Raw genomic sequence first — 27,215 nt, 5'->3', positions numbered from 1 at the left:
GGATTCACATAAACAATCCACAACTGTAAAATCGTAAAACAATTGTACACCATTAACCATATCACCACAACATGACATGTGGTGCTGATGGTGGTTTCCATCTTCTAATGGATGAATGAGTGCACCAGCCATCTGATAGCCATGTTGGCGGCCATTCATCAGCATCCAATCGCTTCATCTCTCCTTTCCACCAACTCACACCATTTACACCCCAGCCATGCATATATCTCCTCTACTCTGAAATGTCTTCTAATCGAGACAGATTAAACCCTAGACGGGCCTCCAGTCCATCTCCATCACTCTAATTGACACTCAACCTGCGTGGGATCGCCGCGTTTCCATGCATCAAAGCTAAAGCGTTGACACGTACGTTATTGAGGAAGGGAATGAGAAGGCTAGAGTAGTTGGCATTCCAGTTTCTGAGCAACAAATCATCTTCTTCCATCATAAGATACATACTAGGGGCTGTTCACACAGAAAGTGTTCTTATGTTCCAATGTGCTATTAATATTTGGTCTATGTAAAACATGAGCTTGATGGATGTCTTATACCATTGCAACATATCTTGCTTTTTTCCATCAGTGCTTCGTGTTCTGAGCAGCACATTTCTGAGACACTGTGGAAAAAATTTCTTGAGTTGTTTCAAAGCTGTATGACTTTCTTTTTTCTGTGAAACAAAAGACTATGTTAGGCAGAATTTTTAGCCTCAGGCCACAGCAACACTAATCCATTTTCGTTTGAAAACTGTTTTCAGTTTCCGACTGTCATTGTATTTCAATGTATGCGGTAATGAAGAGCATTTTAAAAATGCTCCATTTCCGGTGGAGGAATGATGCATTCTAGTGTGGATGAGAGACGTAGACGTAGTGAAATAAATGCGTTTTCAATATGTATTAGTGTGGATGTGGCCTCAGTCACCATTTACTTTACATTTGGAAAACAGATTAAATGAGAGTGAATGGGGACTAAGGAAAATATTCTGCCTCACATCTTTGTGTTTTTCAAAGACCAATGAAAGTCACATGGGTCTGGAACAACACATGGGGGAGTACATGGTTTTTGTCTCAAAAACGTGATCCTTTTATTCTGTTCCACTGTGCTGTGTCTCACTGTTGTTGAATGCAAGAATACCTCCTGTGTGAACAGCCCCTTGGTCTGTTGCCTCTCTGGAACAAGTCCACTTCTTCTCCATCTCTGTTGGTGAATTCCATCCATCATTGTTGTTCATTTCCACCATCTATATCTACACCTTTGTGGTTCATTTCAAGGTACCTGCATTTTGTGATCCTCACCTCTCTCTTCTTCACTGTCCACCTCTTCTTCTTCACTTTTTTCTTCCTCGTCCTCACACTCATCTTCACCTTCCTCTACTTTGCTCTCCCAAACTTTCTCTCCATACACCTCTCTCTGTCCATCTTCTCCATCTCCAACAATACCTTGTGCACCTCTGGGACTGGTGCAGCACCCCGACTGTAGAAGGGATTGATCTGAGAGGCTCAAACTGGAGGTACAGGCCCGAGATGTACAGCAAAAGTGAGACATCCACTGTCTGAGGAGCGAGGAGGTCCGACTTGATCGCGTTGCCCCCATGCCACCTCGTCCTGTCCGGTTGTACGGATGTGACCGCTTCCTCTGCCACGTGCACCTGGCTCTAGTCCCGGCACATGCTTTCCTGACCGTTGAAGCAAAATCCATAATCCAAACAAGTTGTTTTTTGTGCCTACAGCTGGGGTCCAGTTCCACGGAGGAATGGCGAGAAAGGAGAATTTTAGCCTTACGTTTTAGGGTCCATGCAGCTGGAGAATGAGTGCTTCAATTGCAGTCCTGCTTCTTTTCTCCTTTGGAGCAGTTTGTGGCTGTCAGTGAATGGGGAGGAGAGGTTGCTCTACTGAGCTTCAGAGAAACCGCTGGCTCAAACTTTAACAGGGACCATGAGGAGTCTGAAGAGTTAGAGTCCAAACACCACAAAAGAAGGGAGGGAGGGAGTGAGGGCGGCAAGAAACCACTAAAACCTATCGCTCTGTGTTCTCCGCTAACTGTAGTTAAACATTTTGGAAAGCCATGTGTTGTCTGCACACACGCAAGCCCTCTGCACAAACAGAGAATTACAAACAGTTAAATGAGAGTTCAGGGCTTACCGGTACAGTGCATATCCAGGTCAAGAATCTCGGCCAAACCAGGAGTGACTTTGAGGAAACTCAGCTTCAGTTTTGCAATTGAAAGGTCCTCCAGAACTTTAAACAAGACTACATGTACTGGCTGCAACATCATCAACTCAGAGACAGAGCTAGACATAAGAGAGATGGGCAGGACGACCCCAAAACAAACAGAGAGTAAAAGAAATTGAAGGATAGGGGTGAAAGAGAAAAACAGATGGTAATGCTTAACGAAGTGTGCAAGGCTGGGGGTCGGATTACGCAGTTGCTGGTTAGAGGCACGGGGCTGGTTAAACCAAAGAGGCCAGGGTCATTCCTCTTTGACCCTTACAGCTCAGAGAGATGTATTCTATTGGGGGTGAGAATTTTTGGTCAAAGCAGGTCATGTTTTGCAATAATCCCAAAATCTCAATCCCAATCTGTCATTTCTTATTTATGTGGGCTCCACCCAACCAGGTACTCTATCTTTCACCAAAACAAACTCTAAAACTAGCAAGAAATGGTCCAAAAATGGATGTTCAGGTTGGCATGTGTAATTGTGAAGTCTTTGACTACATTCACACTGCAAGCCAAAAAATAGTAGCCATATGAGCAAAACTGATGGAGGCCAGCATCAGATTGCACATGGAATAATTCAAAATTTTAATAATGGTATAAATAACATTAGTGGCATAAAGAAGTACTTTGACTTAATTGTCTTTTATTTTTGATTCAGTGTCAACTATTCTAGTATATTTATATCAAAATATCTTTATTGGCAAAAAGAGCAATAAAAGTTATTGGAGTGAAATTAATTGACTATAACATATTAAAAGTCAAATTATGCTCGGGTGGACAAATAAAAATCGCATAAATTCTGAGCCAACAGTTCACATTGAGGTCACATTGCAAAAATTCTGATTCTGTATATATTTTCCACATTTAAAGGAATGCAAGATTGAATAGAAAATGACAGATCAGAAACAGATCCTCTTTTTATTTGCTGAAAAATTGCTCTTTAGTTTATACAAAGGACTTATCGCATAGCAAACAATTGCGCATGGAAGGGAAGGGAGTCTGGGTCCACCGGTCTATTGTGAAATGTAGGTTGTACAAAGACCAAATTTAAAATTCAGGGGAAGCTATTGTGGGAAATACTACAGTTGCAATGCAGACATAATAGAAACAAGATATCAAAACAGTGTTGTAAATGTAGATGGTGTTGATGTGCTTAAAATGGGGTTTCATACTTTGCCGCCCCTCACAGTCTGGATTTTGATTTGCATCAAGAACATAAAAAATAAAAGAGACAAGAGAATGTAAATACAATTGACAAACATTATCGTTCTTTGTCCGGTATCAAACCAGGAGGGAAACTTTCAAAGGGCTCAGCTCACAAAACTCGACGAGAACTGTGTGCCTGAAATTATTTTTAATTACCTGAATTCAACACACCAAGCATCTAAGTTTCAAATAGAGACAATGTTTCTTAAGGACATGTACTTAAAACATGCCTTATGATTTCAATGGTCCTTTGACATTTGTAAACGATACTATTTGAATAGGGTAGTACGAAAAGCAGATACGCCACATTCAAATTATGGCGAAGTACAGAAGTGCATGGCAAGACCTCAGATTCACTGTGATTCAGCCAGATGTGCTAACAATGCCCCTGATGTAAGAATACACACATTGTGTGTACTTTGTTTTTTTTTATTCTGACAACATCTGTTGCTTGGTTATCCCAGACTGCATAGGAAGAGGAAGTCTTGGCATATAAAAAGCAATAACCCACATCAGAAAACACTTTGTGGAAGCTCCAGAAAAGTAATAGTTTCTTTCCAAGATATTACAAATAAAAGATGGTCTTCACACATTGACAGGTCTCTCCATGACAGGTCTGCTCCAGCTATCTGCTACTAATATAATGACAGTGCTCCTCCAAAATCCTGCTTGTTCTGTCATAGTGGTTCTCGATCTCCAGCACTAGAACTCACAGGAATCGTGCTTGTAAAGGAAAGCCAATGCCAATTTACTGAGGAACATCCTTAGAGTTAAAGGTGAAGTGTGCAGTTTCTGTGCCACTAGCGGAATTGCAAAAATAGTTATTGTTATCAGGTTCAAAAATGTAATTGCAGATGTATGCTGAAGATGTCAGAGCACACAGTCCTCTGTCTAAACTTTTTTTGCCATTTATTGAAAGATATCCGATATGACATGTATTTGACAAGCTCTATGGACGTTTTCTTTCAAATAACACCAAGTACTTCCATCTCCAAACAACCAAAAAAATCCATCTTTCCTTTTGAGCCACTGATTGACTGCTTGGTTTTGAAGTGAAGAGCTCAGCAGTGGCTTGAAAATTGATGAAAGTGCAGTGAGATTTGAATTGATATCATCGACAGGATTGAAGGGACAGAGCCAAACTGTTATTTTAGAGCTGTGAGGACTAAACTTGGAAAGACAAAGGTGACGTCTATTGCAGGAGCGCTTTCAAAACCAGATTCACAAATCTTTCTAACACTGTGTCCAAACCAGGCATTACTGTAACTGTTTTTTTTTCTCTGTTTGCACTAAAAGTTAAATGCTGCTTGTAAAATCACAGCCAATCAAAATAAATTTGATGTTTAATATACAGCTGCTGTGTGGAGCATGACTTTGGACAAGTAAGATTTATCTGTGGACAAGGCTTACCAGCACAACGTCACAAATAATTTAAACCAAGCGACAGTCAAAAATGGTTTAAACCAAGTTGACATTATTTACTTTTCAAAAGTTGACATATCCTGCACTTGTGACTTGCTAAACTCCATGTCAAACTACTTTAAACAGCATTATGCTAATATGATACATGCTTGTCGCAATTATTAAATAATCATCTGGTCATGGTTATTTATTTATTTTTTAGATTTTCTCCCCTTTTCTCCCCAATTTGGAATACCCAATTCCCAATTCGCTCTAGGTCCTCGTGGTGGCGTAGTAACTCGCCTCAATCTGGGTGGTGGAGGACGAATCTCAGTTGCCTCCGTATTTGAGACCGTCAATCTGCACATCTTATCACGTGGTTTGTTGAGCGCGTTACCGCGGAGACATAGCGCGTGTGGAGGCCCACGCTATTCTTTGCAGCATCCACACACAACTCACCACATGCCCCACCGAGAGCAAGAACCACATTATAGCGACCACGAGGAGGTTACCCCATGTGACTCTACCCTCCCTAGCAACCGGGCCAATTTGGTTGCTTAGGAGACCTGGCTGGAGTCACTCAGCACACCCTGGATTCGAACTCATGACTCCAGGGGTGGTAATACTCACTGAGCTACCCAGACCCGCCGATCGTGGTTATCTGATGTAACTGCAATTATTGTGCACTTAAAATTTCAATAACATTTTAATGCCAAAATAAGAGAATTTTAAGCGAATATATAAATGCCATTGACTATCTGAGGGGAAAAAACTGTTTTTGTGCCTGACAGTTCTGGTGCTCAGTACTCTGTAGCGCCGTCTAGAAGGCAACAGTTCAAAAAGGAAGTGGGCTAAGTAAGTGGGGTCCAGAGTGTTTTTTACAGCCCTTTTCCTCACTCTGGAAGTGTTCAGTTCTTGAAGGGAGAGCAGGGGGGCAACCAATAATCCTCTCAGCAGTCCGAACTGTCCTTTGTAGTCTTCTGATATCCAATTTCATAGCTGCACCAAACCAGACAGTTATTGAAGTGCAGAGGACAGACTCAATGACTGCTGAGTAAAACTGTATCAGCAGCGCCTGTGGCAGGTGGAATTTCCTCAGCTGGTGAAGGAAGTACAACCTCTGCTGGGCCTTTTTCACAATGGAGTCAATGTGAGTCTCCCACTTCAGGTCTTGTGAGATGGTAGTGCCCAGGAACCTGAATGACTCCACTGCTGCCACAGTGCTGTTCAGAATGGTGAGCAGGGTCAGTGTTGGGGTGTTCCTCCTAAAGTCCACTATCATCTCAACTGTTTTGAGCATGTTCAGCTCCAGGTAAAACAACCTGTGAGCCAGCCGTTCAACCTCCCTTCTGTATACAGACTCATTGTCATCTTGGATGAGGCAGATGACAGTAGTGTCATCTGCAAACTTCAGGAGCTTGACAGACGGGTCCTTGGCGGTGCATATCTAACATATCAACAGTGTTGTATAAAAAAAATAAATAAATAAAAAAAACACACACGTCACACAATTTATCAGATGAGAAAAAGGATGAAGAAGCAGTAAAATGCTCCTCATGTTTCGGGCAGCTGCACCCCCAGACCGAAGATTCATCTGACAGGTAGACTGTTTGTGCTCGGGCAGGTTAACATGTTGTTACAGAGCAGCTTTAGGTTGGAGACAGTAAACCAGAGGCATAGACAGTATATATACTACAGTTAGCTTCCTTGAAGCTTGTGAATGAATGAAGCTGTATTTATTTATTTACAATAAATGCTGTTATTATCAATATTACTCTGGTCAGTTTCAAATATTTAGATATATAACCCTTAATACAAAGAGTAATAGGGTACAACGGGGCTAAAGGCTCCATATATTTTATTTTCTCCCAAAACACTAAATAGCACCAAAAAATAACCACAGGACTTTCCTAAACATCTGTTTGTCACTATACACTGGAAAATGTTCCTGTTCCATGAGAACAGTGTGGTGTCTAAAGGTTGATTGAGGCAATGTTATCAATTTTTTTAAAATGTTGCAAATTTATGTAGCTAATGAAAATCCCTGAAATTAACACATTTATTTTTAGAATAACTGTCCAATAAGTGTCAGGAAAGTATTTGGGGTAAAAAGCCCCCCTGTTGCAGGAGCTAAAGGCCCCTATTAAAAACACTGTTTTTCTAAAATGGGGCACATAGATTTGTTATAAAAAATGTTCAAATTAGGCTCACATTGACTTATCCAATCATAATAGAGATTAGTTTGTTCATAGAATGCTTGAGATGTAATAAAATGCCAAATGTGTTTGAAATGAACAGGAAATGGTTGACTTTTTCTGAAGTAGTTATTTTGAGTAAGCATCATTTTAATTTGTTACTCAAAATAGCATCTTGCTGTCTCAAAATTATTTGCATTTAACTATTAGTCCTTATTCACGCTAGCGCCATCTTTGTTTTTTAATAGGAATGAAAATGAGGTTGTGAGGGATAGACTTACAGTTTCTTCAATGGGCTGTACTGCAGTTTGAAGTGTTTTTGGATTATTCCGGGGAACAAAACATTGATAAAATATCTGCCCAAGAACATTTAGTACACAAAGAACTCCAGACAACATGAGTTGTGGAAAATCAGATGTGATCTAGGAGCTCTATACACCTTTATGCCACTGAAGAGATGGTAAGTCTATCCCTCACAGCCTTGTTTTCATTCCCATTAAAAATCAAAGATGGAGCTAGGGCGAATAAGGTCTATTGGCCCGGTATCAACACAATATCACTTTAAACCCCCTAGGGGCCTTTTACCCCAAATGTGGGGCAAACTTTAAGTCATGAGCCAGGACATTTGCCTTTTTTTCAAAACTCTTTTATTAAGACACGATATGCCATGAACCTTGGAAAAATAGCAAAATCTAGCAAATATTTTTCTTATAAGCACATATTTTAGCATATTTACAGCCAGTTATCTTCTAAACTAAGTTAAAAACACCAGACAAATTAATAATATGCAATACTACCACCCCTGGAGTTCGCTAGTTCGCTAGTTCGAATCCCAGGGCGTGCTGAGTGACTCCAGCCAGGTCTCCTAAGCAACCAAATTGGCCCGGTTGCTAGGGAGGGTAGAGTCACATGGGGTAACCTCCTCGTGGTCACTATAATGTGGTTTGTTCTCGGTGGGGCGCATGGTGAATTGAGCGTGGTTGCCGCGGTGGATGGCGTGAAGCCTCCACACGCGCTATGTCTCCGTGGCAACGCGCTCAACAAGCCACGTGATAAGATGCGCGGGTTCACTGTCTCAGATGCGGACGCTTCAAGAGATATAAGGGCTGGTGGGTTTAATCAAAGAGCATTAAAATCACATGTTAAAGTGTAGTAATTAGGAAACATTTTACTATTGCATAATATACAGTAAATATAGTAAATATAATACAAATACATATTTTATTTTTTTAATAAAAAAATATAATATAAAATATATGAATTCAAAAACACAACAGTGAAAATGAAAAATTGACAAACTAAAATTGACCAAAACGAGACACATTTTAAGTATTTAGAAAGTTTTTCATGTCACTCATACATTTTTAAAGCCTTAAAAGGAAATCATATACCCCTGTTTTATTATTTACTTTATATATTTGAATTTAAGTATGTAAAAATAACTACTTGAGGTGTATGAAGCACATATGATGACAATTAATCGTGAAAGCCCTAAAACAGACAATTAATAGTCATAATCGCTATTATTTGATTGACAATTCATCAGCCAAATTTCATAATCATGACAGCCCTAATAATATGCATCCATCTTTAATGACCTCATATTAATTCAGAGGCTACATGGAAATTGTACTGTAAAAATCATTTGTCACAGTATATAACTGTTGATAAATAATAATAACAATAAAAACTAGTAAAGGCGAAATGTGCTTAAAATAGTGAAAACTAGTTAATGTACTAATAATATACACTTTCACTTATGCATTCATCTAAATTTTAACCTAAAATCTTGATGTTGATAAAAAGAGGACATGTTAGGGGCTGTTTCAAACAAATATTTCTTAAGACTTGTTTTTAAAAGTTAAAGTTCTTTTAATCTTTCCTGAGCGAGACACTGACATAAAGTATAGCGAGACTCAAAGATGTCCATACAGTACATGTTTACATAGAAAAACAATTAAAAATCAGTGCAGGCGGACATAAAAAACATGTTCTGTGTGAATAGACCCTTGCACATCAACCGCCTACATCCAAAGAAAGCAAAAAGCAAAAAAAAAAAAAAATAGATATATATATACAGGTGCATCTCAATAAATTAGAATGTCGTGGAAAAGTTCATTTATTTCAGTAATTCAACTCAAATTGTGAAACTTGTGTATTAAATAAATTCAATGCACACAGACTGAAGTAGTTTAAGTCTTTGGTTCTTTTAATTGTGATGATTTTGGCTCACATTTAACAAAAACCCACCAATTCACTATCTCAAAAAATTAGAATATGGTGACATGCCAATCAGCTAATCAACTCAAAACACCTGCAAAGGTTTCCTGAGCCTTCAAAATGGTCTCTCAGTTTGGTTCACTAGGATACACAATCATGGGGAAGACTGCTGATCTGACAGTTGTCCAGAAGACAATCATTGACACCCTTCACAAAAACATTTTTAGTGAATTGTTGGCCTTCTGGAAAGTATGTTCATTTACTGTATATGTACTCAATACTTGGTAGGGGCTCCTTTTGCTTTAATTACTGCCTCAATTCGGCGTGGCATGGAGGTGATCAGTTTGTGGCACTGCTGAGGTGGTATGGAAGCCCAGGTTTCTTTGACAGTGGCCTTCAGCTCATCTGCATTTTTTGGTCTCTTGTTTCTCATTTTCCTCTTGACAATACCCCATAGATTCTCTATGGTGTTCAGGTCTGGTGAGTTTGCTGGCCAGTCAAGCACACCAACACCATGGTCATTTAACCAACTTTTGGTGCTTTTGGCAGTGTGGGCAGGTGCCAAATCCTGCTGGAAAATGAAATCAGCATCTTTAAAAAGCTGGTCAGCAGAAGGAAGCATGAAGTGCTCCAAAATTTCTTGGTAAACGGGTGCAGTGACTTTGGTTTTCAAAAAACACAATGGACCAACACCAGCAGATGACATTGCACCCCAAATCATCACAGACTGTGGAAACTTAACACTGGACTTCAAGCAACTTGGGCTATGAGCTTCTCCACCCTTGCTCCAGACTCTAGGACCTTGGTTTCCAAATGAAATACAAAACTTGCTCTCATCTGAAAAGAGGACTTTGGACCACTGGGCAGCAGTCCAGTTCTTCTTCTCCTTAGCCCAGGTAAGATGCCTCTGACGTTGTCTGTGGTTCAGGAGTGGCTTAACAAGAGGAATACGACAACTGTAGCCAAATTCCTTGACACGTCTGTGTGTGGTGGCTCTTGATGCCTTGACCCCAGCCTCAGTCCATTCCTTGTGAAGTTCACCCAAATTCTTGAATCGATTTTGCTTGACAATCATAAGGCTGCGGTTCTCTCAGTTGGTTGTTCATCTTTTTCTTCCACACTTTTTCCTTCCACTCAACTTTCTGTTAACATGCTTGGATACAGCACTCTGTGAACAGCCAGCTTCTTTGGCAATGAATGTTTGTGGCTTACCCTCCTTGTGAAGGGTGTCAATGATTGTCTTCTGGACAACTGTCAGATCAGCAGTCTTGCCCATGATTGTGTATCCTAGTGAACCAAACTGAGAGACCATTTTGAAGGCTCAGGAAACCTTTGCAGGTGTTTTGAGTTGATTAGCTGATTGGCATGTCACCATATTCTAATTTTTTGAGATAGTGAATTGGTGGGTTTTTGTTAAATGTGAGCCAAAATCATCACAATTAAAAGAACCAAAGACTTAAACTACTTCAGTCTGTGTGCATTGAATTGATTTAATACACGAGTTTCACAATTTGAGTTGAATTACTGAAATAAATGAACTTTTCCACGACATTCTAATTTATTGAGATGCACCTGTATATATATATATATATATATATATATATGTCATAGGTGTGCACAAGTAAACACCCGAACAAGCAAAAATATACCTTTATTATAAATAATATACAGCATAAACAACTGATTATAAAGCAATTTTTTTTTCTTAAATAAAAAACAAAACAAGCCTTGCCAATGAAGTGAAAACTATATACTGTATAAAGTCACTCAGCCAGTAAACTGTTAAACAGCAAGAGGTTGACACACACCTGGTCAGCATGCCAGCTATGTGTAAGGCATGTTAACAGCATATTTAAGATGCACAAACATCTCCCACGCTCACTAAGGGGACACTTCCTTCTTTTTTCTATATTTTGGCCCCGTCGCGGACTCGCGGAACACAACAGCTGGTCACCCAGCACCCGTCAGAACTGATCCATCAAAATTTGTGCACTGTGATTCCATCTAATGAGGAGTGACGGCTCATTTATGTCCCCAGTGACGAGGTCACGGCAGGGAGCGAATGGCAGCTGTCAACAAGCATCCTCAAATGATGAGGGCAAGTTAAGTAAAGGGTTGCCCTGGAGACCGAGGTATCTTAGTTGGAGTGGTCCACATTTCCTGTGATTAGTTCTGGGATGATGTCACATTTTAATTCCATGTTTCTGGAGGATAATCACACACATCTTCCATTTACCTTATGATGTACATCCATTTTGAAAATGCCTATCGGAGCACAAAAGCCTCGTAGCATGTGTTTTCTTGGGGTTTCTTGATGCAAAAGAACAAAATATTCTTGCATGATATAAACAGGGCCTTCTTACCAAGGACCGGGGACTAAAAATGATTCAGGAATGAAAACGAACAAATGTTTTTTTGCAGAACTAATCAAAAACAGGAATGAAGAGATTTTCAGTTGTTGCGAAGAGAAAACTTTATTTTTAAATGCTTGTATTTTTATAACTGGTTAATTTTGTTCTGATATTTTTTTCATGAAACTGAAGGCCAAAGGGTTTATCAGTAATTTATTTTAACTACACTTCATGTTGCCCAAAAAAATGAAACATGACCTTTGATCCTGAAGTAAACTGTTGCACCACACATTTCTCTGCATAATTGCCTGTTGTAGATGTTGCATTCTCTGAATGAAGACCTTTTTAACAACTACATATAATTACTACATATACATGCACGGTTAATCCAGATACAAGGAAAGCATTATTAGAGGTAAAAAGTCTGTTTCTCAGTTGTTTCTTCACTGAATTATTGTTAGATATGATGCATTAATACAGATTTGATGCTGCCAGGTTTTGACTGAGTACCAGATCTGTAAATAAAATTATACTTAACTGTTAATTGGGGGCAGTGGGGGCTCAGCGGTTAAGGCTCTGGGTTACTGATCAGAAGGTCAGGGGTTCAAGCCCCAGCACCACCAAGATGCCACTGTAGGGCCCTTGAGCAAGGCCCTTGACCCTATCTGCTCCAGGGGCGCCATAACATGGCTGACCCTGCACTCTGACCCCAGCTTAGCTGGGATATGTGAAAAAAAAGAATTTCACTGTATATGTGCAAATGTATAATGTGTGATAAATAAATAAAATTAATTTAATTAATTAAATTAATTAACTGTATGCTGTTACGATTTCTATGCCGATAAATCCACCAGACAGGAAAAAAAATGTATAGCTTATTTTTGCTAAAAACGAAATGAAAAACATTTAGTTTTTAGTCCCTACCAAGGACCACACATTTTCACACACAATTCCAGATCAACTGTCCTTTTACAAATTAATTTAAATGTTGAAAATTCAGCAAAGAATCTCAAGAAAGGCTATACACATCCCATTATCTGTATAGAATAATCAGTGTACTATGATTATGAGAAAAAAAAAATGGGGATGATATGATATACTGTACAATCAGTATGTCACTACTGCAAAATAAACCCCTATAGCGTGATCAAGACCACAACACGATGCCAGGTAATGACCGGCTGACTGTACATTATTCCACTTATAACATGGCTACTTAACAAATAAATGGGCATGAAATAAAAGTAAAAAAAAAAAAAGAAAAAAAGTTACAATTATTTTGTGATATGAGAAAAACAATCTGTGAAGTGATACGAGAGACATGAAACTAGCAAAGCTATGTAGGAAATCAGTTGCTTGGGCCTGTGGACAATTATACAGTTCAGCAGTCATTATATAAAAGTATTTGACCACAGAATGCTGCGATCTTCCAATCAAAGTGACATATTTTAGAGAGCATGTAATAAAAAGTTTAAAAAAAATGTGTTAACAAGTAAAAAAAAAAAAAAGCTGAGAGGAGAGAGAGAGAGAGAGAGAGAGAGAGAGAGGAAAGAGAGGGAGTGATGCTGACAGACAAGTGTAAGTGATAAGCTGAGACAAGATGATTGGTAAAGTGCTCACCATTTTTATCCAAGAACAGACATCTCCTCTGCCTTTGTTATGAATAGATAAATCCAAAATTGACTACTCGTCTTGGGTAAACAGAAATTCACTTCCATGTTCTCCTTATTTTAAGCAAACTCCTGCTGATCTGAAGCACCTAATAGAGTGATCTTGACAAACTGATACTCAAAATGAGGAAAGAGGTGAGAGGAGAGATTTTTTGGTGTGGGGAGTCTGGGAAGAGAGAGGGAGGAGACAAAGAGAAAGTGATAAATCGGGAAAAGATACAGACGGAGAGAGGGAGAGAGAAAACGCAGATCATGGCGTATGTGGAAGTCACAGTGTCACCTTGGACAGGAAACGAGGAGGCGTCATTCTTCCAATTATAACCCACTTGTGCGGCCTGCAGCCGCTTAAACACTGCGCTATTTTCAGCCTGCAGAGGAGAGGTGCAACAACAAGAGGGAGAGAGTGAGAAAGATTTCGTTTGACGAGGACAGAGAGGAAAAATGGCACAGTAAGGGCCAAGGGAAACACGTCAGTAATTTAAAATATGCTGTTGTCATGACGCAGTGGAGGTTAACAAAGCAAAGGAGGTGGAGTCAGACCATATAGGGTACTAACATCCATATGGACACTCCTTTCCCATATGTTCAACCACAAGGGAAAATGTTGTGAAAATATGATACTTTCTTTACAATCCTATTGCACTAAAAATAAGTTTGATGTACTGATGGAAATATTAGCCTTTAGGAAAAACATGTGCATAACTATCTTGCATAGGAGTATCTTTTCTCAAGCCCTCCACACACCACGTCTTTAATAAACAGTGCACACCTGAGCAAACTACCCACAACTTCATCAAATCCATATGCAGACGGATCACCTTTCCAGTGACACTCAATTAAATAGGAACAGCTCTATAATGACTGCAAGCAAGATACACGACAATAACAGCCAATCATAGCAGCCCAACATGCGTGAAGGCTCATTTGAGTGTCTGAGACATTGACATACACTTCGTTCAGTCCAGCTTATTAACGCTGTGAGTGAGAAAACCAAACACTGCATATTTTCTCTCTCCCATCACTTCTAACTGTCATATGTCCCTGCTCCAAACATTTTTACTCATGCATTCACTCATTTATTCACTCACTTATCCATACATTATCCATACTTACACACATTCCTTCTAAAATCACTGATCCATCCATCCACTCATTCATTCATCCATACACAAATTCATTGATCCATTCATGCACTCTTTCATCAACCACTATCCATCTATACCTTCATTCATTTATTGACCTTTTAATTTATTCTTCATCCATCCATCCATCCCATCCCTTCAATCACTCATACATACCTTTATTTATTCTTCCTCCATCCATTCAGGGCACTCATCCACTCATCCATCATCCTTCCTTTCAATCACTCATCCAAACATTTATGCATTATTTGATCTTTTCATTTATTCTTAATCCATCCATTCATACTTTCAAGTAATCCATCCATCCATTCAATCACTCATCCATAACTTTATTAATTCATTCTTTCTCCATCCATTCATTAATTCATTCATCCATACCTTCATTCATTCATTGCTTTTTTCATTCATTCTTCATCCATCAATCCCATCCCTTCAATCACTCATCCATACCTTTATTCATTCTTCATCCATACATCCATTCATCCCTTCAGGGCACTCATCCATCAACCCTCCCTTCAACAACTCATCCAAACCTTTATGCATTATTTGATCTTTTTATGTATTCTTCATCCACCCATTCATACTTTTAAGCACTCCTTTCATGCACTTATTCATCATCCACCAATCCAGCCAGCCAACCAACCCATCCCTTCAATCACCAAACCATACCATATTCATTGATCTTTTTATTATTCTTCATCCATCCATCCATCCATCCATCCAATCACTTATCAATCCAAACAACACATCCCTTCAATCACTCATCCATGCCTTCATTTATTCATAGATTTTTTTTATTAATTCTTTCATCCATCCATCTACTCACTCTTCTCATGAATACGAAAACTATGCCCTATTTGTGATTACAGACTATGCTAATCTGCCACATAAAATGAAACGGGAAGACTGAAATGCCCTGTGATGCCAGTAAACCCCTCATCACCGGTGTGCTGAGTGTTTGAGAGGTAATGGAACCGTCAGTGAGCCGCCACTAAAACTAACCATCCCTCATATCAGGAAAAGAGAAATGTTCAGTAACAGATTCTGCCAACACATTTAAAAAAGTTTGCAGATGTCATGTTACTTACATGTGTACATTTCGCTGTTCAAGGGTATATGTGTGTGCTTGTTTACCTGTATGCAATTACAAAGTAACTTTTATAAAATGTCAATGATTACTATAATTGCACTGGTTAAGACAGTGGTGAGGTCAAAGGTCATTGTTCAGTCACTGGAATGGAAGCTGTTGCTGTGTAATGATTGCCATCATTAGTGGGGAAAAGTACCTTTCAGTTCCAGGAAACCATTATGACCAATGGGGAGGGGGGGACTCTTGAAATGTTTCATTTGGAGAAGGACTCCACTGTGGGTTACCAAGACCATCCATCTGGACAGCCATCATGAGATCATGTGAGCTCAATCTCCCTCCATGGTAATTGCAGCTTAAGTCATTCAAGACATACAGTAAACACTTGATTTTATCTTAAGCCCATTAAAGTGTACAGTACAAGTGTGGAGGTAACTTTGTGGGGAAAATGACTCAAGAGCATGAGTAATGAAAGCAAATGTATGATCAGAAGAGTTGTGCTACAAATAGCTAGAACAAATCTAATGGAAAATTAAATTTTTTTGGCTCTTGGCCTCTTGAAGAGATTGTTCACCCAAAAATGAAAATTTGGTTGTTTACACATCCTGCTGTTGTTCCAAAATTAAATTTTTGGGTGACCTATCCATATGAATTATGATTTTTGGAGAGGAAAATGTCCATTGAGCCAGCGTTCAGAATAGAACAAAACAGGACGTGGAAAGAAAAGGAAATCACACTTTTTGAGCTGTCCTACTTCAGGAGAGAGTGAGTGAACAAAAGTCATTGTTCAGGGATGGAGCTTCCATGTGCAATTCGGAAATGATAAAAGCAGGAAAAACAATGTGTGGATGGAAAAGCCATTGGCGGTGGTCCAGTCTTCATGGCTGGAGATGGAACGACCGGGGAGGTTAAAGAGAGGCTACAAACAAGAGAATGTGAACTCAGAGCTTAGTTCACAGAGGAAAATGTGTGTTACATCCACTGCTGTGGTTGGGTTGAAGGTTGGGTTAAGGTACAGTACTGTGGACTAGCGATGTCCACCAGAAATGTCTACGCTCAAACAAAACACTCAAAGACAACACTCTCAAAGCAGAAAATAACCAAAGAGAAGACACCCTATTTCCAGTGAAATTGTGTTTAAACAAAACCGCCATAGCACCATTGGTTAAAGTTGGCCATTTAAGGAAAATTCAGGCTAATTTTTAAAGGAATAGTTCACCCAAAAATGAAAATTTGTGAGCTGAAAAAATGATGAGCTTACTTCATCCCTCTCATGAGCGCACATCACAGAGATGTACGGAAGTGAACATTTGTAGTTAAAAAAGATATAAGTATTGTTTTGTTTCTAAAAGTAATCAATCGTTTGGGTTCAGAAGAACTTTTTGTCAACCGGAGTCGTGTGGATTATTTTGTGGATTATTTCACCCTAAATATGCATTTTGGACTGTACATTCACTTGCATTGTTTAAAGGAGGAGGCCTGAAATGAAATCCTAAAAATCTTAAATTCTATTCTGATGAAGAAAGAAACTTAGATACATCTTGAATGGCCTGAGGGTGAGTAAATTATCAGCAAATTTTCATTTTTGTGTGAACTATTCCTTTAACTTTATGGTGAAGTTTGTGATTTCTGTGCCACTAGCATCATCAAACAGAATTGCAAAAATAATGTCAAATAGATTTCCAAATAGGTTTCTAGAACACTACCCCGTCTTCCATTGGTCAGTAAAATATACACATACTATTGGTCCAGCCAAAGTTGCTGTGTCAGGTCGGTCAGATATGCTCAAACCAGTGTTGCCATGTCAGCTTATTATACCCGACTTTGTGCTTTTTTTTAATTAAGTTTTTTATAAATAAGGGTAGTCGTGGGCTGCATTTTTTGGATTATTTCCAGAATACAGTTGCATTTTTTGGGCTTGTTTTTCTAGACCGGTCAAACGCCCCTCCCTGCCAGTGGGAAGAAATTTGTGTTACTTGTTTTCACTTGTTTTTGGTGAGGCAAGTTGTTTAGGTCTGACAACACTGGCTTAATCAAATAGAGCAATGTTTTGATAGTGCCACAGAGCCAGTGTGTTCACAATTTGTTCACAAAATGTTCATTAAAGGGACGGTCACACTAGGCTTTGAGCATGCACATTTTTTTTTTTTTCCCCAGACATAACAATGGATCAGCGTTTGGAAGCATTTGAATGAAGCACTAAGTATAATGTGACTGGCCCTTTATATGCATTGATGACGCATTCCATAGACCTTAAATTGAAAATATCCTGTAATATTCCTTTAACCTGACCTAAAGTTTCATCTAAAACTTTATATTTGTATACTCACAAATACACAAAAAATCCTTGCCTAAAAGTCTAAAGCTCACAGAACTACAAGCAGCATGGACGGTAGTGGCTGGAAAACAACACGGCACCCTCTGAGGACGCGATTAGCGTTTCTGAAACATTTACAGAGCTCAAACAGCCCTTTAGCTGCTCTGCTTCTCTCCAGAGAGACAGAGAGAATGAAGGATGGCAACTGAAGGAGAAAGAGAATAAAATGAGTGCACCCTTGTGGTTGCTAAGAGAAGTGAAGTGTCTGTGATTAGGAATAAAAGAACAGAAAAGCATAGCAACTGTTAAAGTAACAACCTTAAAGGAATAGTTCACCCAAAAATGAAAATTCTCTCATCATTTACTAACCCTTATACCATTCCTGATGTGTATGACCTTCTTTCATTTGCTGAACTCAACTGAAGATTTGTAGAAGAATTTCTAAAATTTTGAAGCTCCAAAAAAATCACATAAGTCAGCATTAATGTAATCCATACTACTCTAGTGGTTAAATCAATGTATTCAGAAGTGATATAATAGGTGTGGGTGAGAAAGAGATCAATATTTAAAGTCCATTTTTACAAACAATTCTCCTCCCTGCTCAGTCAAACTCCACTCTTTCACTTTCACATTCTTTTTTTGTGTTTTTGGTGATTCACATTCTTCATGCATATTGCCACCTACTGGGCAGGGAGAAGAATGTCTAGCAAAAAAGGACTTAAATATTGATGTGTTTCTCACCCACACCTATCATATCATTTCTGAAGATATGGATGGATTACTTTTATCCTGCATTTATGTCCTTTTTGAAGCGTCAACATTTTGGCACCCATTCACTTGCTATAGTTTGGACCTACAGAGCTGACATTTTCTTCTAAAAATCATAATTTGTGTTCTAACAATCTGCAGAAGGAAAAAAAAAGTCATACACATCTGGGATGGCATGAGGTAAAGAGAAAAGCTCTGATCAATAGTGTAGTTGATGCAATTATATAATAAAAGCATACTGATCATAGGCCCTAGTGGCCATTTCTTTGGGTAGAATGGTGTGTATTTATCCCTAAACCAATAACTGACTACTATCTTCAGTCTCGCACTCTTCGCAAACAACTTAGATACGCTCAGTCACAGAGTCAAACTTTTATAGGAAGCAAGAAAAAAGCCATTTTCTTTCCTCAACACACAAAATAACATATTGCTGCATCATGTATCCATTGTTACCTCTCTCTTATACACACACACAAACTCATTCTCACTCTCTCTGGTGTGTAAGGTGGAGGCATTTGTGCTCTCAGTGGGAGTTCTGGCATTCAGCAGGAGTGTTTGTGATGGGAAACAGGAGGTGGCTCTCACCCAGAGCAGCAGAGCGATCATACACACAAACATGGTATATATGCAACCCACACAAATATGACACAAACAACTGCAAGTACACACACAATCATACAAATGCACTATTGCATATAAGTGTGACTGCACACAGACATTGTGCTTATAGGGATTTACATAATAAGAACATAAACATATTCTTCCCTGCAAAGGCAAAACGCAGTACTACATATTTTGTTCAAATTAAGTTTGAGTCTGAAACTGGGTCTCAGACTATGATCTGTCCTATGACAGATGGGTTTGGCTTTGTAGGGTAGTACGGTAGCCTATGTCCTTATTTAGATATATTTGAGTGTTTTACCTGGTAGTCTCTTGATGGGCTGTAGACGCATGTTGAGGGCCTGGTGTGAGAGCAGTGGAGAGGAGGGGAGAGAGCGCGACACGCCCTCCATGATCCGGATGTGCTGCATGCCCTCAGTCACCGGGAGGGGAGGGACAGCGTAATCCCCCTCAAACACACACTCGCCCTCCACAGAGTCACTGCCTGCAGGCACATGGGGGGGGGGGGGGGGGGGGAGGCACAAACGCATGCACTTTGTCAGTACAGAGTAAAATCAGACTGGGAGGGAAGGAGAGGGGGACAATCAAATTTAGATAGAAAATCTGGTAGACATGCCAAGTATGAAAATGAAATTTGCGAACTGTTGAAAATGGTCACTGTTACAGGAAGACTGATATTTGAGATAGCACATCCTCAGGTTGATTTATATTTTTTTCATGCTGCTGTGCTTAGATGAGGAAATAGTTCTCATAGACTCCATCAAAAGATCAACTAAAAGCTGAGATGCAGAAGAGCGACAGATTCATGACTCATCAGTGAAAGTTTCAGAGTGACGGATTAATGACGACGCACGTTGATTGAAGTCAGCAAAGTTATTCAAGTAACTCACAGAGTTGATTTGATTGGACAGATTCACAAGAAATGGGAAGAGAGCAGAAAACCAGGCTGACTGCTTTATAGCATACACACATAAGGCCTTATACCGCTCAAGAAAATCCTCTTCTGAACTTGGTGACCTTATATGTTACATATTTTTATGTTAAAATTCTAGTGGTGCAGAAATTGTACACTTCAACTTTAAAGGAACCATTCCAATTTAAAAAAAAAAAAAAAAAAGGAGGCTCAAATCATGCAAACTGAAATACAGTTTGTGGTTGATATGAATGCAATCTGAATTTATTGATAACTTGTATTTTGGTATTGCATCATGTGGCATTTAGAAACATTTCACATAGGTGAAAATCCAATAACTACATGCAAACATGCTAAAAAATAGCCTTATTTTTAATTTTGTGATCTGTTGCTATGCTATTTTTTTGGTCTGATTCGTCAGACAGCAATTTACGTCAATGTACTACACGTGGTGACTTTCAGTTCAGACTAGCAGCGGCTCTCAACACTCTTTACACATAAGGGGGCGTTCACACAGGATGCATTCAGAATGCAAGGGTCTTGAGATGCGTTTTTGAAAATGTAACTATTTATAACTTAAAGCAGCATCCTAAAAACAGCACTCATGGTGTAAGATCCTGTCTGATACATACATGCATGTGTACAAAGACCAACATTTAAAAAATAATGGAGATGGAATCCACTCGATCATTCGGATCATTTATATGCTCAGTACTCCAGTCGACAAAATGACTAAAAATGCCTATTCCTATTGACAGCAGTTGACATTGAAGAGGTTAGTCTGTCAGTGCGTATATTTGCTGACATTAAAATGACACAGTGGGTCTTTCATTAACTACAGTACCAACTCCAAATTTCATTTGACACAGCATAAGGGCACTAGAGTGCATTTAATCACCTGCATGTGAGTCTTATCAGACCTGTGAGATCAGAGTCACACTGAGCATCGCTTTAGTACACTGCCCATATTTACTATTCATAGAGCCAGTAAATCAAACCTGGGTGGGTTTATATGACTATGTGTGTTTGCTCTGCTGGTGTTGGGTGGGGCTCTGGACTCTCTGCTGATGTCAAGCAGTCTCTTTCTCTATCTCTCTCCCCATTCCACTGCAGATTCTTCCTCTCATTTTTTTTCTTCATCCATCAGCCCCACCCTAAATTCTTCTCACTGTCTCTTGCTTTGCTTATCTGATCATGGTTAGTGAGTTGCCCACCTAAGCAGCATTTCTGAGCATCACAGGCATGTTCTAATTGAATGTCTGAAATATATTTAGAATAGTCCAAATAAAGGGCAACAGTGACCACCCACTTTTTTTAGCTGCCCTGGGCCCGAAAGTACAGTATTTGTCCCATTCTTTTCTCAATAGAGCTAAAAAAAATCAATAATAAAATTTTTTTAAAAATCAATAAAAGTTCTAAGCCATGAACTAAACCAATCAGCTTTGATATCAATTACATTACAAACTTAGCATAATGAAGATACAGATTTTTAGCAAAAATGTACATGAAGATCTGTAAAAAATAAAATAAAAATACCATGTGTGTATTCAAATTCTGTGTAATACAAAATGTAATATTATGTATTTAACCTAAAATAAGTGTGGTAACTAAAAAGGTTTATTGTAAAATATTCATTTATACAGTATACAAATATTTAATAGTTTGAGAGTGCAAGACCAGCTCGATTGGGTTATTCGCAATGCTTGATGAGAGTGGGTGGTCGCTGCGGACAACCCCCAAGCTCATTGTAGCACTTTCCTGAATGATTTATAAATATTACAAAGAACTGTATACAATATTAATATTATTATTATTAATAATAATATATTCCTCTATGGAGAAAATGTATGTGATATTTTACTTTCAGAAAACAGAGGAAAAAATGTTGTTGTCTGATTCCAAGTGCTATCAAGGCCAATATTGCTGATATCGATACCATTATCTCTATTAAATTGTTTTATTAGGATAAATAATTATTTGCACTTAGTGACCCGGACATCTAAATAACCTATTTTATCAATCCTCTCAATACAACATCAGTATCTGATGTATTGATACTTTAGGATCGATGCATCCATCTCTACAATCCATTGCTGTCTAGGTAAGCAGCTCACTAGATTTTAAGGCACAGCCTTTGTATGCATCCAAAACACCAGAACCACTCCAAAAAATCTTCTCTCTCTTCCTTTCTCATCAAATGAGGTGGCTTCATGTTTCAAGCCTCCTTGGACACTCTATAAACACTGTCTATTTCAATCTCCCCTCTCCAGAAGTGGATTAAACCTCCTTTAGAGACATGATGAGCTGTCAGATGTGAAATCTTTCCTCACATCTTCCTGTAGCTGCTTCTACAGTTGTGAACTCTGTGCTACTGCAGTGCAGGATGTGAACTGAAGTGAAAATGCTGCCTTGAAACAAGCAGACGGCAAGAGAGCTGAGACAGAGTCAGCAGCTCACACCCTCAAGTGTTCAGACACTATATGCTTCAGTGCTGCAGCAACACTTGAGTGGACATCAAATGGAAACCAGTAACTGAGGAGTTTTCACAATGGCAGCTAAATATGGTTGCCACTCCTCACTTCCGAGTGCTACAATCCCGTTCTGTACACATCCAGTTGTTTATTTACAGATATGACAACCGCATTCTACAACCAAAATCACTTCCGAAATATAAAGGTAGTGACAACTGAATTTACGGGGCTTCGGTTAGCAACAAACATGGTGCCTCTTTTGGCAACAAGTCAAGTCATTTTTATAGCGCTATTTACAACAAACATAGTTTCAAAGCAACTTTACAGAAAATCATGCATTAACAGAAAATGAAACTGTAATATCTATAAAGTCTTAGAGTCATCCTTGTGTAGTTTGATTAAATATGATTGTAAATTTTGTATAAAAATAATTAAATATTAATTGCATTTAGAACCCCAGTGAGCAAGTCAAAAGCGACTGTAGCAAGGAACACAAAACTCCATAAATTAATGGAGAAAATAACCTTGGGAGAAACCAGGCTCACTGTGGGGGCCAGTTCCCCTCTGGCTAACAGCATGAATATAATGCCAATATTACTTATTTATGTGCAGTGCAAGTCATGGTTTAAAATTAGTAAACTAAGTAAGTGTTAAGGGCCAGTGTTTAAACAAAGATTTTGCATGAACTGTATAATTAATGACTAATATCTTTGAAGTCCATCCTGGATTAACTGCAGAAGTTCACATAGATGCATTGTCCTTTGTTAGTTGGCTGATGAAGGCTTTTGTTGGCAATTAACTGATAGTCTATGCATTCCATTTCAGGAGTGTAGTCCATCAGTAGGCCAAGGTGATGCAGGCAGAGATGAGTGAGGTGCATTGCAGTTCAACCGGCCAGCAATTTCGGTGAGGTCTATCCTAAGTCCAAAGTTCAGGTCGTGGCAAATGAAGTATCCCATATCTTATGGTTGGAGTTGGCATCAGTTCATCCTCTGAAGTTCATCGTAATAGACTGAAGTGATGTCTGGCTGGCAACGGCTGCATTTAGTCGTCATCACTCAGAGACATGTAGCAGCGGAGTCCGACACCAAGCAGGAACGGAGCTGGATCTGGCCGGTTCTGGTGACCTCGGGATAGGAATCCCGAAGTTGAGACGGATACAAATACAATAATATTAGCGTAGATGCCATTCAATTTTTTGCAGAGTTATAGATCAAGATAATTGTTTCTGGTTCCAGCAGTCCTAACTAAAGCAGCGTAATTGTGAGTTGATGGATAAATTAGGTGTATGCCTGGCTAAATAGATGAGTATTTAATCTAGACTTAAACTCAGAGAGTGTGTCTGCATCCTGAACAGTGTTAGGGAGACTATTCCATAGTTTAGGAGGCAAATAAGAAAAAGATCTACCTCCTTTTGTGGATTTTGATATTCTAGGAACTATTAACAGGCCAGAATTTTGTGATCGTAATGAATGTAATGGAATATAGCGTGGCAGAAGGTCACTTAAGGACTGTGGAGCTAGACCATTCAAAGCATTGTACGTAGTTAACAAAATTTTAAAATTAATACAAAATTTAACAGGTAGCCAATGTAACGAAGATAAAATGGGGCTAATATGATCATATTTCTTGGTTCTAGTCAGCACTCTGGCTGCTGCATTATGAAACAATTTAAGTTTATTTATTGAACTTGCTTGACATCCTTCCAGTAATGCATTAATAATGCAATAATCTAGTCTTGACATCATGAACACATGAATTAGTTTATCGGCATCAGCAACAGAGAGCATGTGTCGTAACTTAGCAATATTTCTGAGGTGGAAGAATGCTGTTCTACAAACATTAGAAATTAGATTTTCAAAGGACAGATTGGTATCAAATGTAACAACTAAATTCTTCACTGTAGAAGACGATATAACAGTATATCCATCAATAATCAAATTATATTTTAGCATCTTATTTTTTAGAGGTTTCTGGTCCAATATTTAGTACCTCTGTTTTGTCGGAATTGAGTAGAAGGAAATTTCTGGAAATCCAATCTTTGATTTCATTGATACACTCTGCTAATTTGGAGAACTGTGAAATTTCTTCGGGTTTCGAAGAAATATAATGTTAAGTATCGTCGGCATAACATGGAAACTTATTCCACGATTCCTGATAATATCTCCCAGGGAAAGCATATATAAGGAGAAAAGCAGAGGCCCTAAAACTGATCCCTGTGGCACTCCATACTTAACTTTTGTTTGATTTAACAATTCCTCGTTTACATAGACAAAGTGGTAGCGGTCTGCTAAATAGGACCTAAACCATTCTAATGCAAGTCCACAAATGCCAAAATAATTCTCAAGCCTATTCGAGAGAATGTCAAGATTTATGGTGTTGAAGGCAGCACTCAGATCTAAAAGCACTAGAAGAGAAATGCAGCCATGATCAGATGATAGGAGCAAGTCATTTATAACTCTGATTAGTGCAGTCTCTGTACTGTGGTGGGGCCTAAATCCTGACTGAAATTGTTCATACATACTATTTCACTGAAGAAATAAACATAGTTGGGAGGACACTACCTTTTCTAGTATTTTTTGTATTATCTTTTTTTTATTTGATCACCTTTTCTCCCCAATTTTGGAATGCCCAATTCCCACTACTTACTAGGTCCTCTTGGTGGCGCGGTTACTCCCCTCAATCCTCGTGGTGGAGGACAAGTCTCAGTTGCCTCCGCTTCTGAGACAGTCAATCCGCGCATCTTATCACGTGGTTCACTGTGCATGACAGAGCCGGAGACTCACAGCATGTGGAGGCTCATGCTACTCTCCGCGATCCACACGCAACTTTCCACACGCCCCATTGAGAGTGAGAACCACTTAATCGTGACCACGAGGAAGTTACCCCATGTGACTCTACCCTCCCTAGCAACCGGGCCAATTTGGTTGCTTAGGAGACCATGCTGGAGTCACTCAGCACACCCTGGATTTGAACTCGCGACTCCAAGGGTGGTAGTCAGCGTCAATACTTGCTGAGCTACCCAGGCCCCCCTTTTCTAGTATTTCTGACATAAAATGGAGATTTGAAATCAGTCTAAAATTAGCCAATTCTCCAGGATCAAGCTGTGGCATCTTAATAAGCGGTTTGATTACTGCCATTTTAAAGTTGGGACATGTTATAAGGATAGCGAGGAGTTAATAATATTAAGAGGAGGTTCTGAGATTACAGGCAATACCTCTTTTAAGAGATTAGTTGGTGTTGGATCTAACATACAGTTGAAGTCAGAAGTTTACATACACCTTAGCCAAATACATTTAAACTCAGTTTTCAATCAATCAATTAGGATCACTACTTTATTTTAAGAATGTGAAATGTCAGAATAATAGTAGAGAGAATGATTTATTTCAGCTTTTATTTCTTTCATCACATTCCCAGTGGGTCAGAAGTTTACATACACTTTGTTAGTATTTGGTAGCATTGCCTTTAAATTGTTTAACTTGGGTCAAACAAATTGGGTAGCCTTCCATAAGCTTCTCACAATAAGTTGCTGGAATTTTAGCCCAGTCCTCCAGACAGAACTGGTGTAACCGAGTCAGGTTTGTAGGCCTCCTTGCTCGCACATGCATTTTCAGTTCTGCCCACAAATTTTCTATTGGATTGAGGTCAGGGCTTTGTGATGACCACTCCAATACCTTGACTTTGTTGTCCTTTTTGCCACAACTTTGGAGGTATTCTTGGGGTCACTGCCCATTTGGAAGACCCATTTGCAACCAAGCTTTAACTTTCTGGCTGATGTCTTGAGATGTTGCTTCAATATATCCACATAATTTTCCTTTCTCATGATGCCATCTGTTTTGTGAAGTGCACTAGTCCCTGCTGCAGCAAAGCACCCCCACAACATGATGCTGCCACCCTCACCCTTTTTCCTCCAAACATAACAATGGTCATTATGGCCAAACAGGACAGAGGACATTTTAACAAAAAATATGATATTTGTCCCCATGTGCACTTGCAAACTGTAGTCTGGCTTTTTTTAATGGTGGTTTTGGAGCAGTGGCTTCTTCCTTGCTGAGCAGCCTTTCAGGTTATGTCAATGTAGGACTTGTTTTACTGTGGATATAGATACTTGTCTATCTTTTTCCTCCAGCATCTTCACAAGGTCCTTTGCTGTTGTTCTGGGATTGATTTGCACTTTTCGCACCAAACTACATTCACCTCTAGGAGACAGAATATGTCTCCTTCCTGAGCGGTTTGACGACTGCATGGTCCCATGGTGATAATAATTGTGTATTATTGTTTGTTCAGATGAACATGGGACCTTCAGGCATTTAGAAATTGCTCCTAAGGATTTTTTTTTTCTGAGGTCTTGGCTAATTTCTTTTGATTTTCCCATGATGTCAAACAAAGAGGCACTGAGTTTGAAGGTAGGCCTTAAAATACATCCACAGGTACACCTCCAATTGACTCCAATTAGCCTATCAGAGGCTAATTGGCTAATTGCCTAAAGGCTTGACATCATTTTCTGGAATTTGTGTAGTGTATGTAAACTTTTGACCCACTGGAGTTGTGATACAGTCAATTAAAAGTGAAACAATCTGTCTGTAAACAATTGTTGGAAGAATTACTTGTGTCAAGCACAATGTAGATGTCCTAAACGA

The 27,215-nt window shown here is 39.1% G+C and overlaps 1 protein-coding gene across 5 annotated transcripts in view; it reads right to left on the bottom strand.

Moving 5' to 3' along the window:
- The window catches only part of LOC127450868 (protein TANC2-like), a 225,407-nt gene that overhangs the window by 65,853 nt on the left and 132,339 nt on the right, over window positions 1–27,215 (bottom strand). For 3 of the 5 annotated variants that reach the window (XM_051715295.1, XM_051715297.1, XM_051715298.1), the window contains one exon: window positions 19,493–19,675. In XM_051715295.1, the coding sequence (XP_051571255.1) occupies window positions 19,493–19,675 (183 nt within the window). Of the gene's footprint in view, window positions 1–13,206; window positions 13,352–19,492; window positions 19,676–27,215 lie in introns of those variants that run through there. The other 2 variants (XM_051715299.1, XM_051715300.1) reach the window with 2 other exon arrangements.

This window comes from Myxocyprinus asiaticus, chromosome 13, assembly GCF_019703515.2.
Source record: "Myxocyprinus asiaticus isolate MX2 ecotype Aquarium Trade chromosome 13, UBuf_Myxa_2, whole genome shotgun sequence".
Taxonomy (NCBI): domain Eukaryota; kingdom Metazoa; phylum Chordata; class Actinopteri; order Cypriniformes; family Catostomidae; genus Myxocyprinus; species Myxocyprinus asiaticus.
Note: the sequence above shows the minus strand (reverse complement) of the source record. Positions and strands in the feature narration are given on the sequence as shown.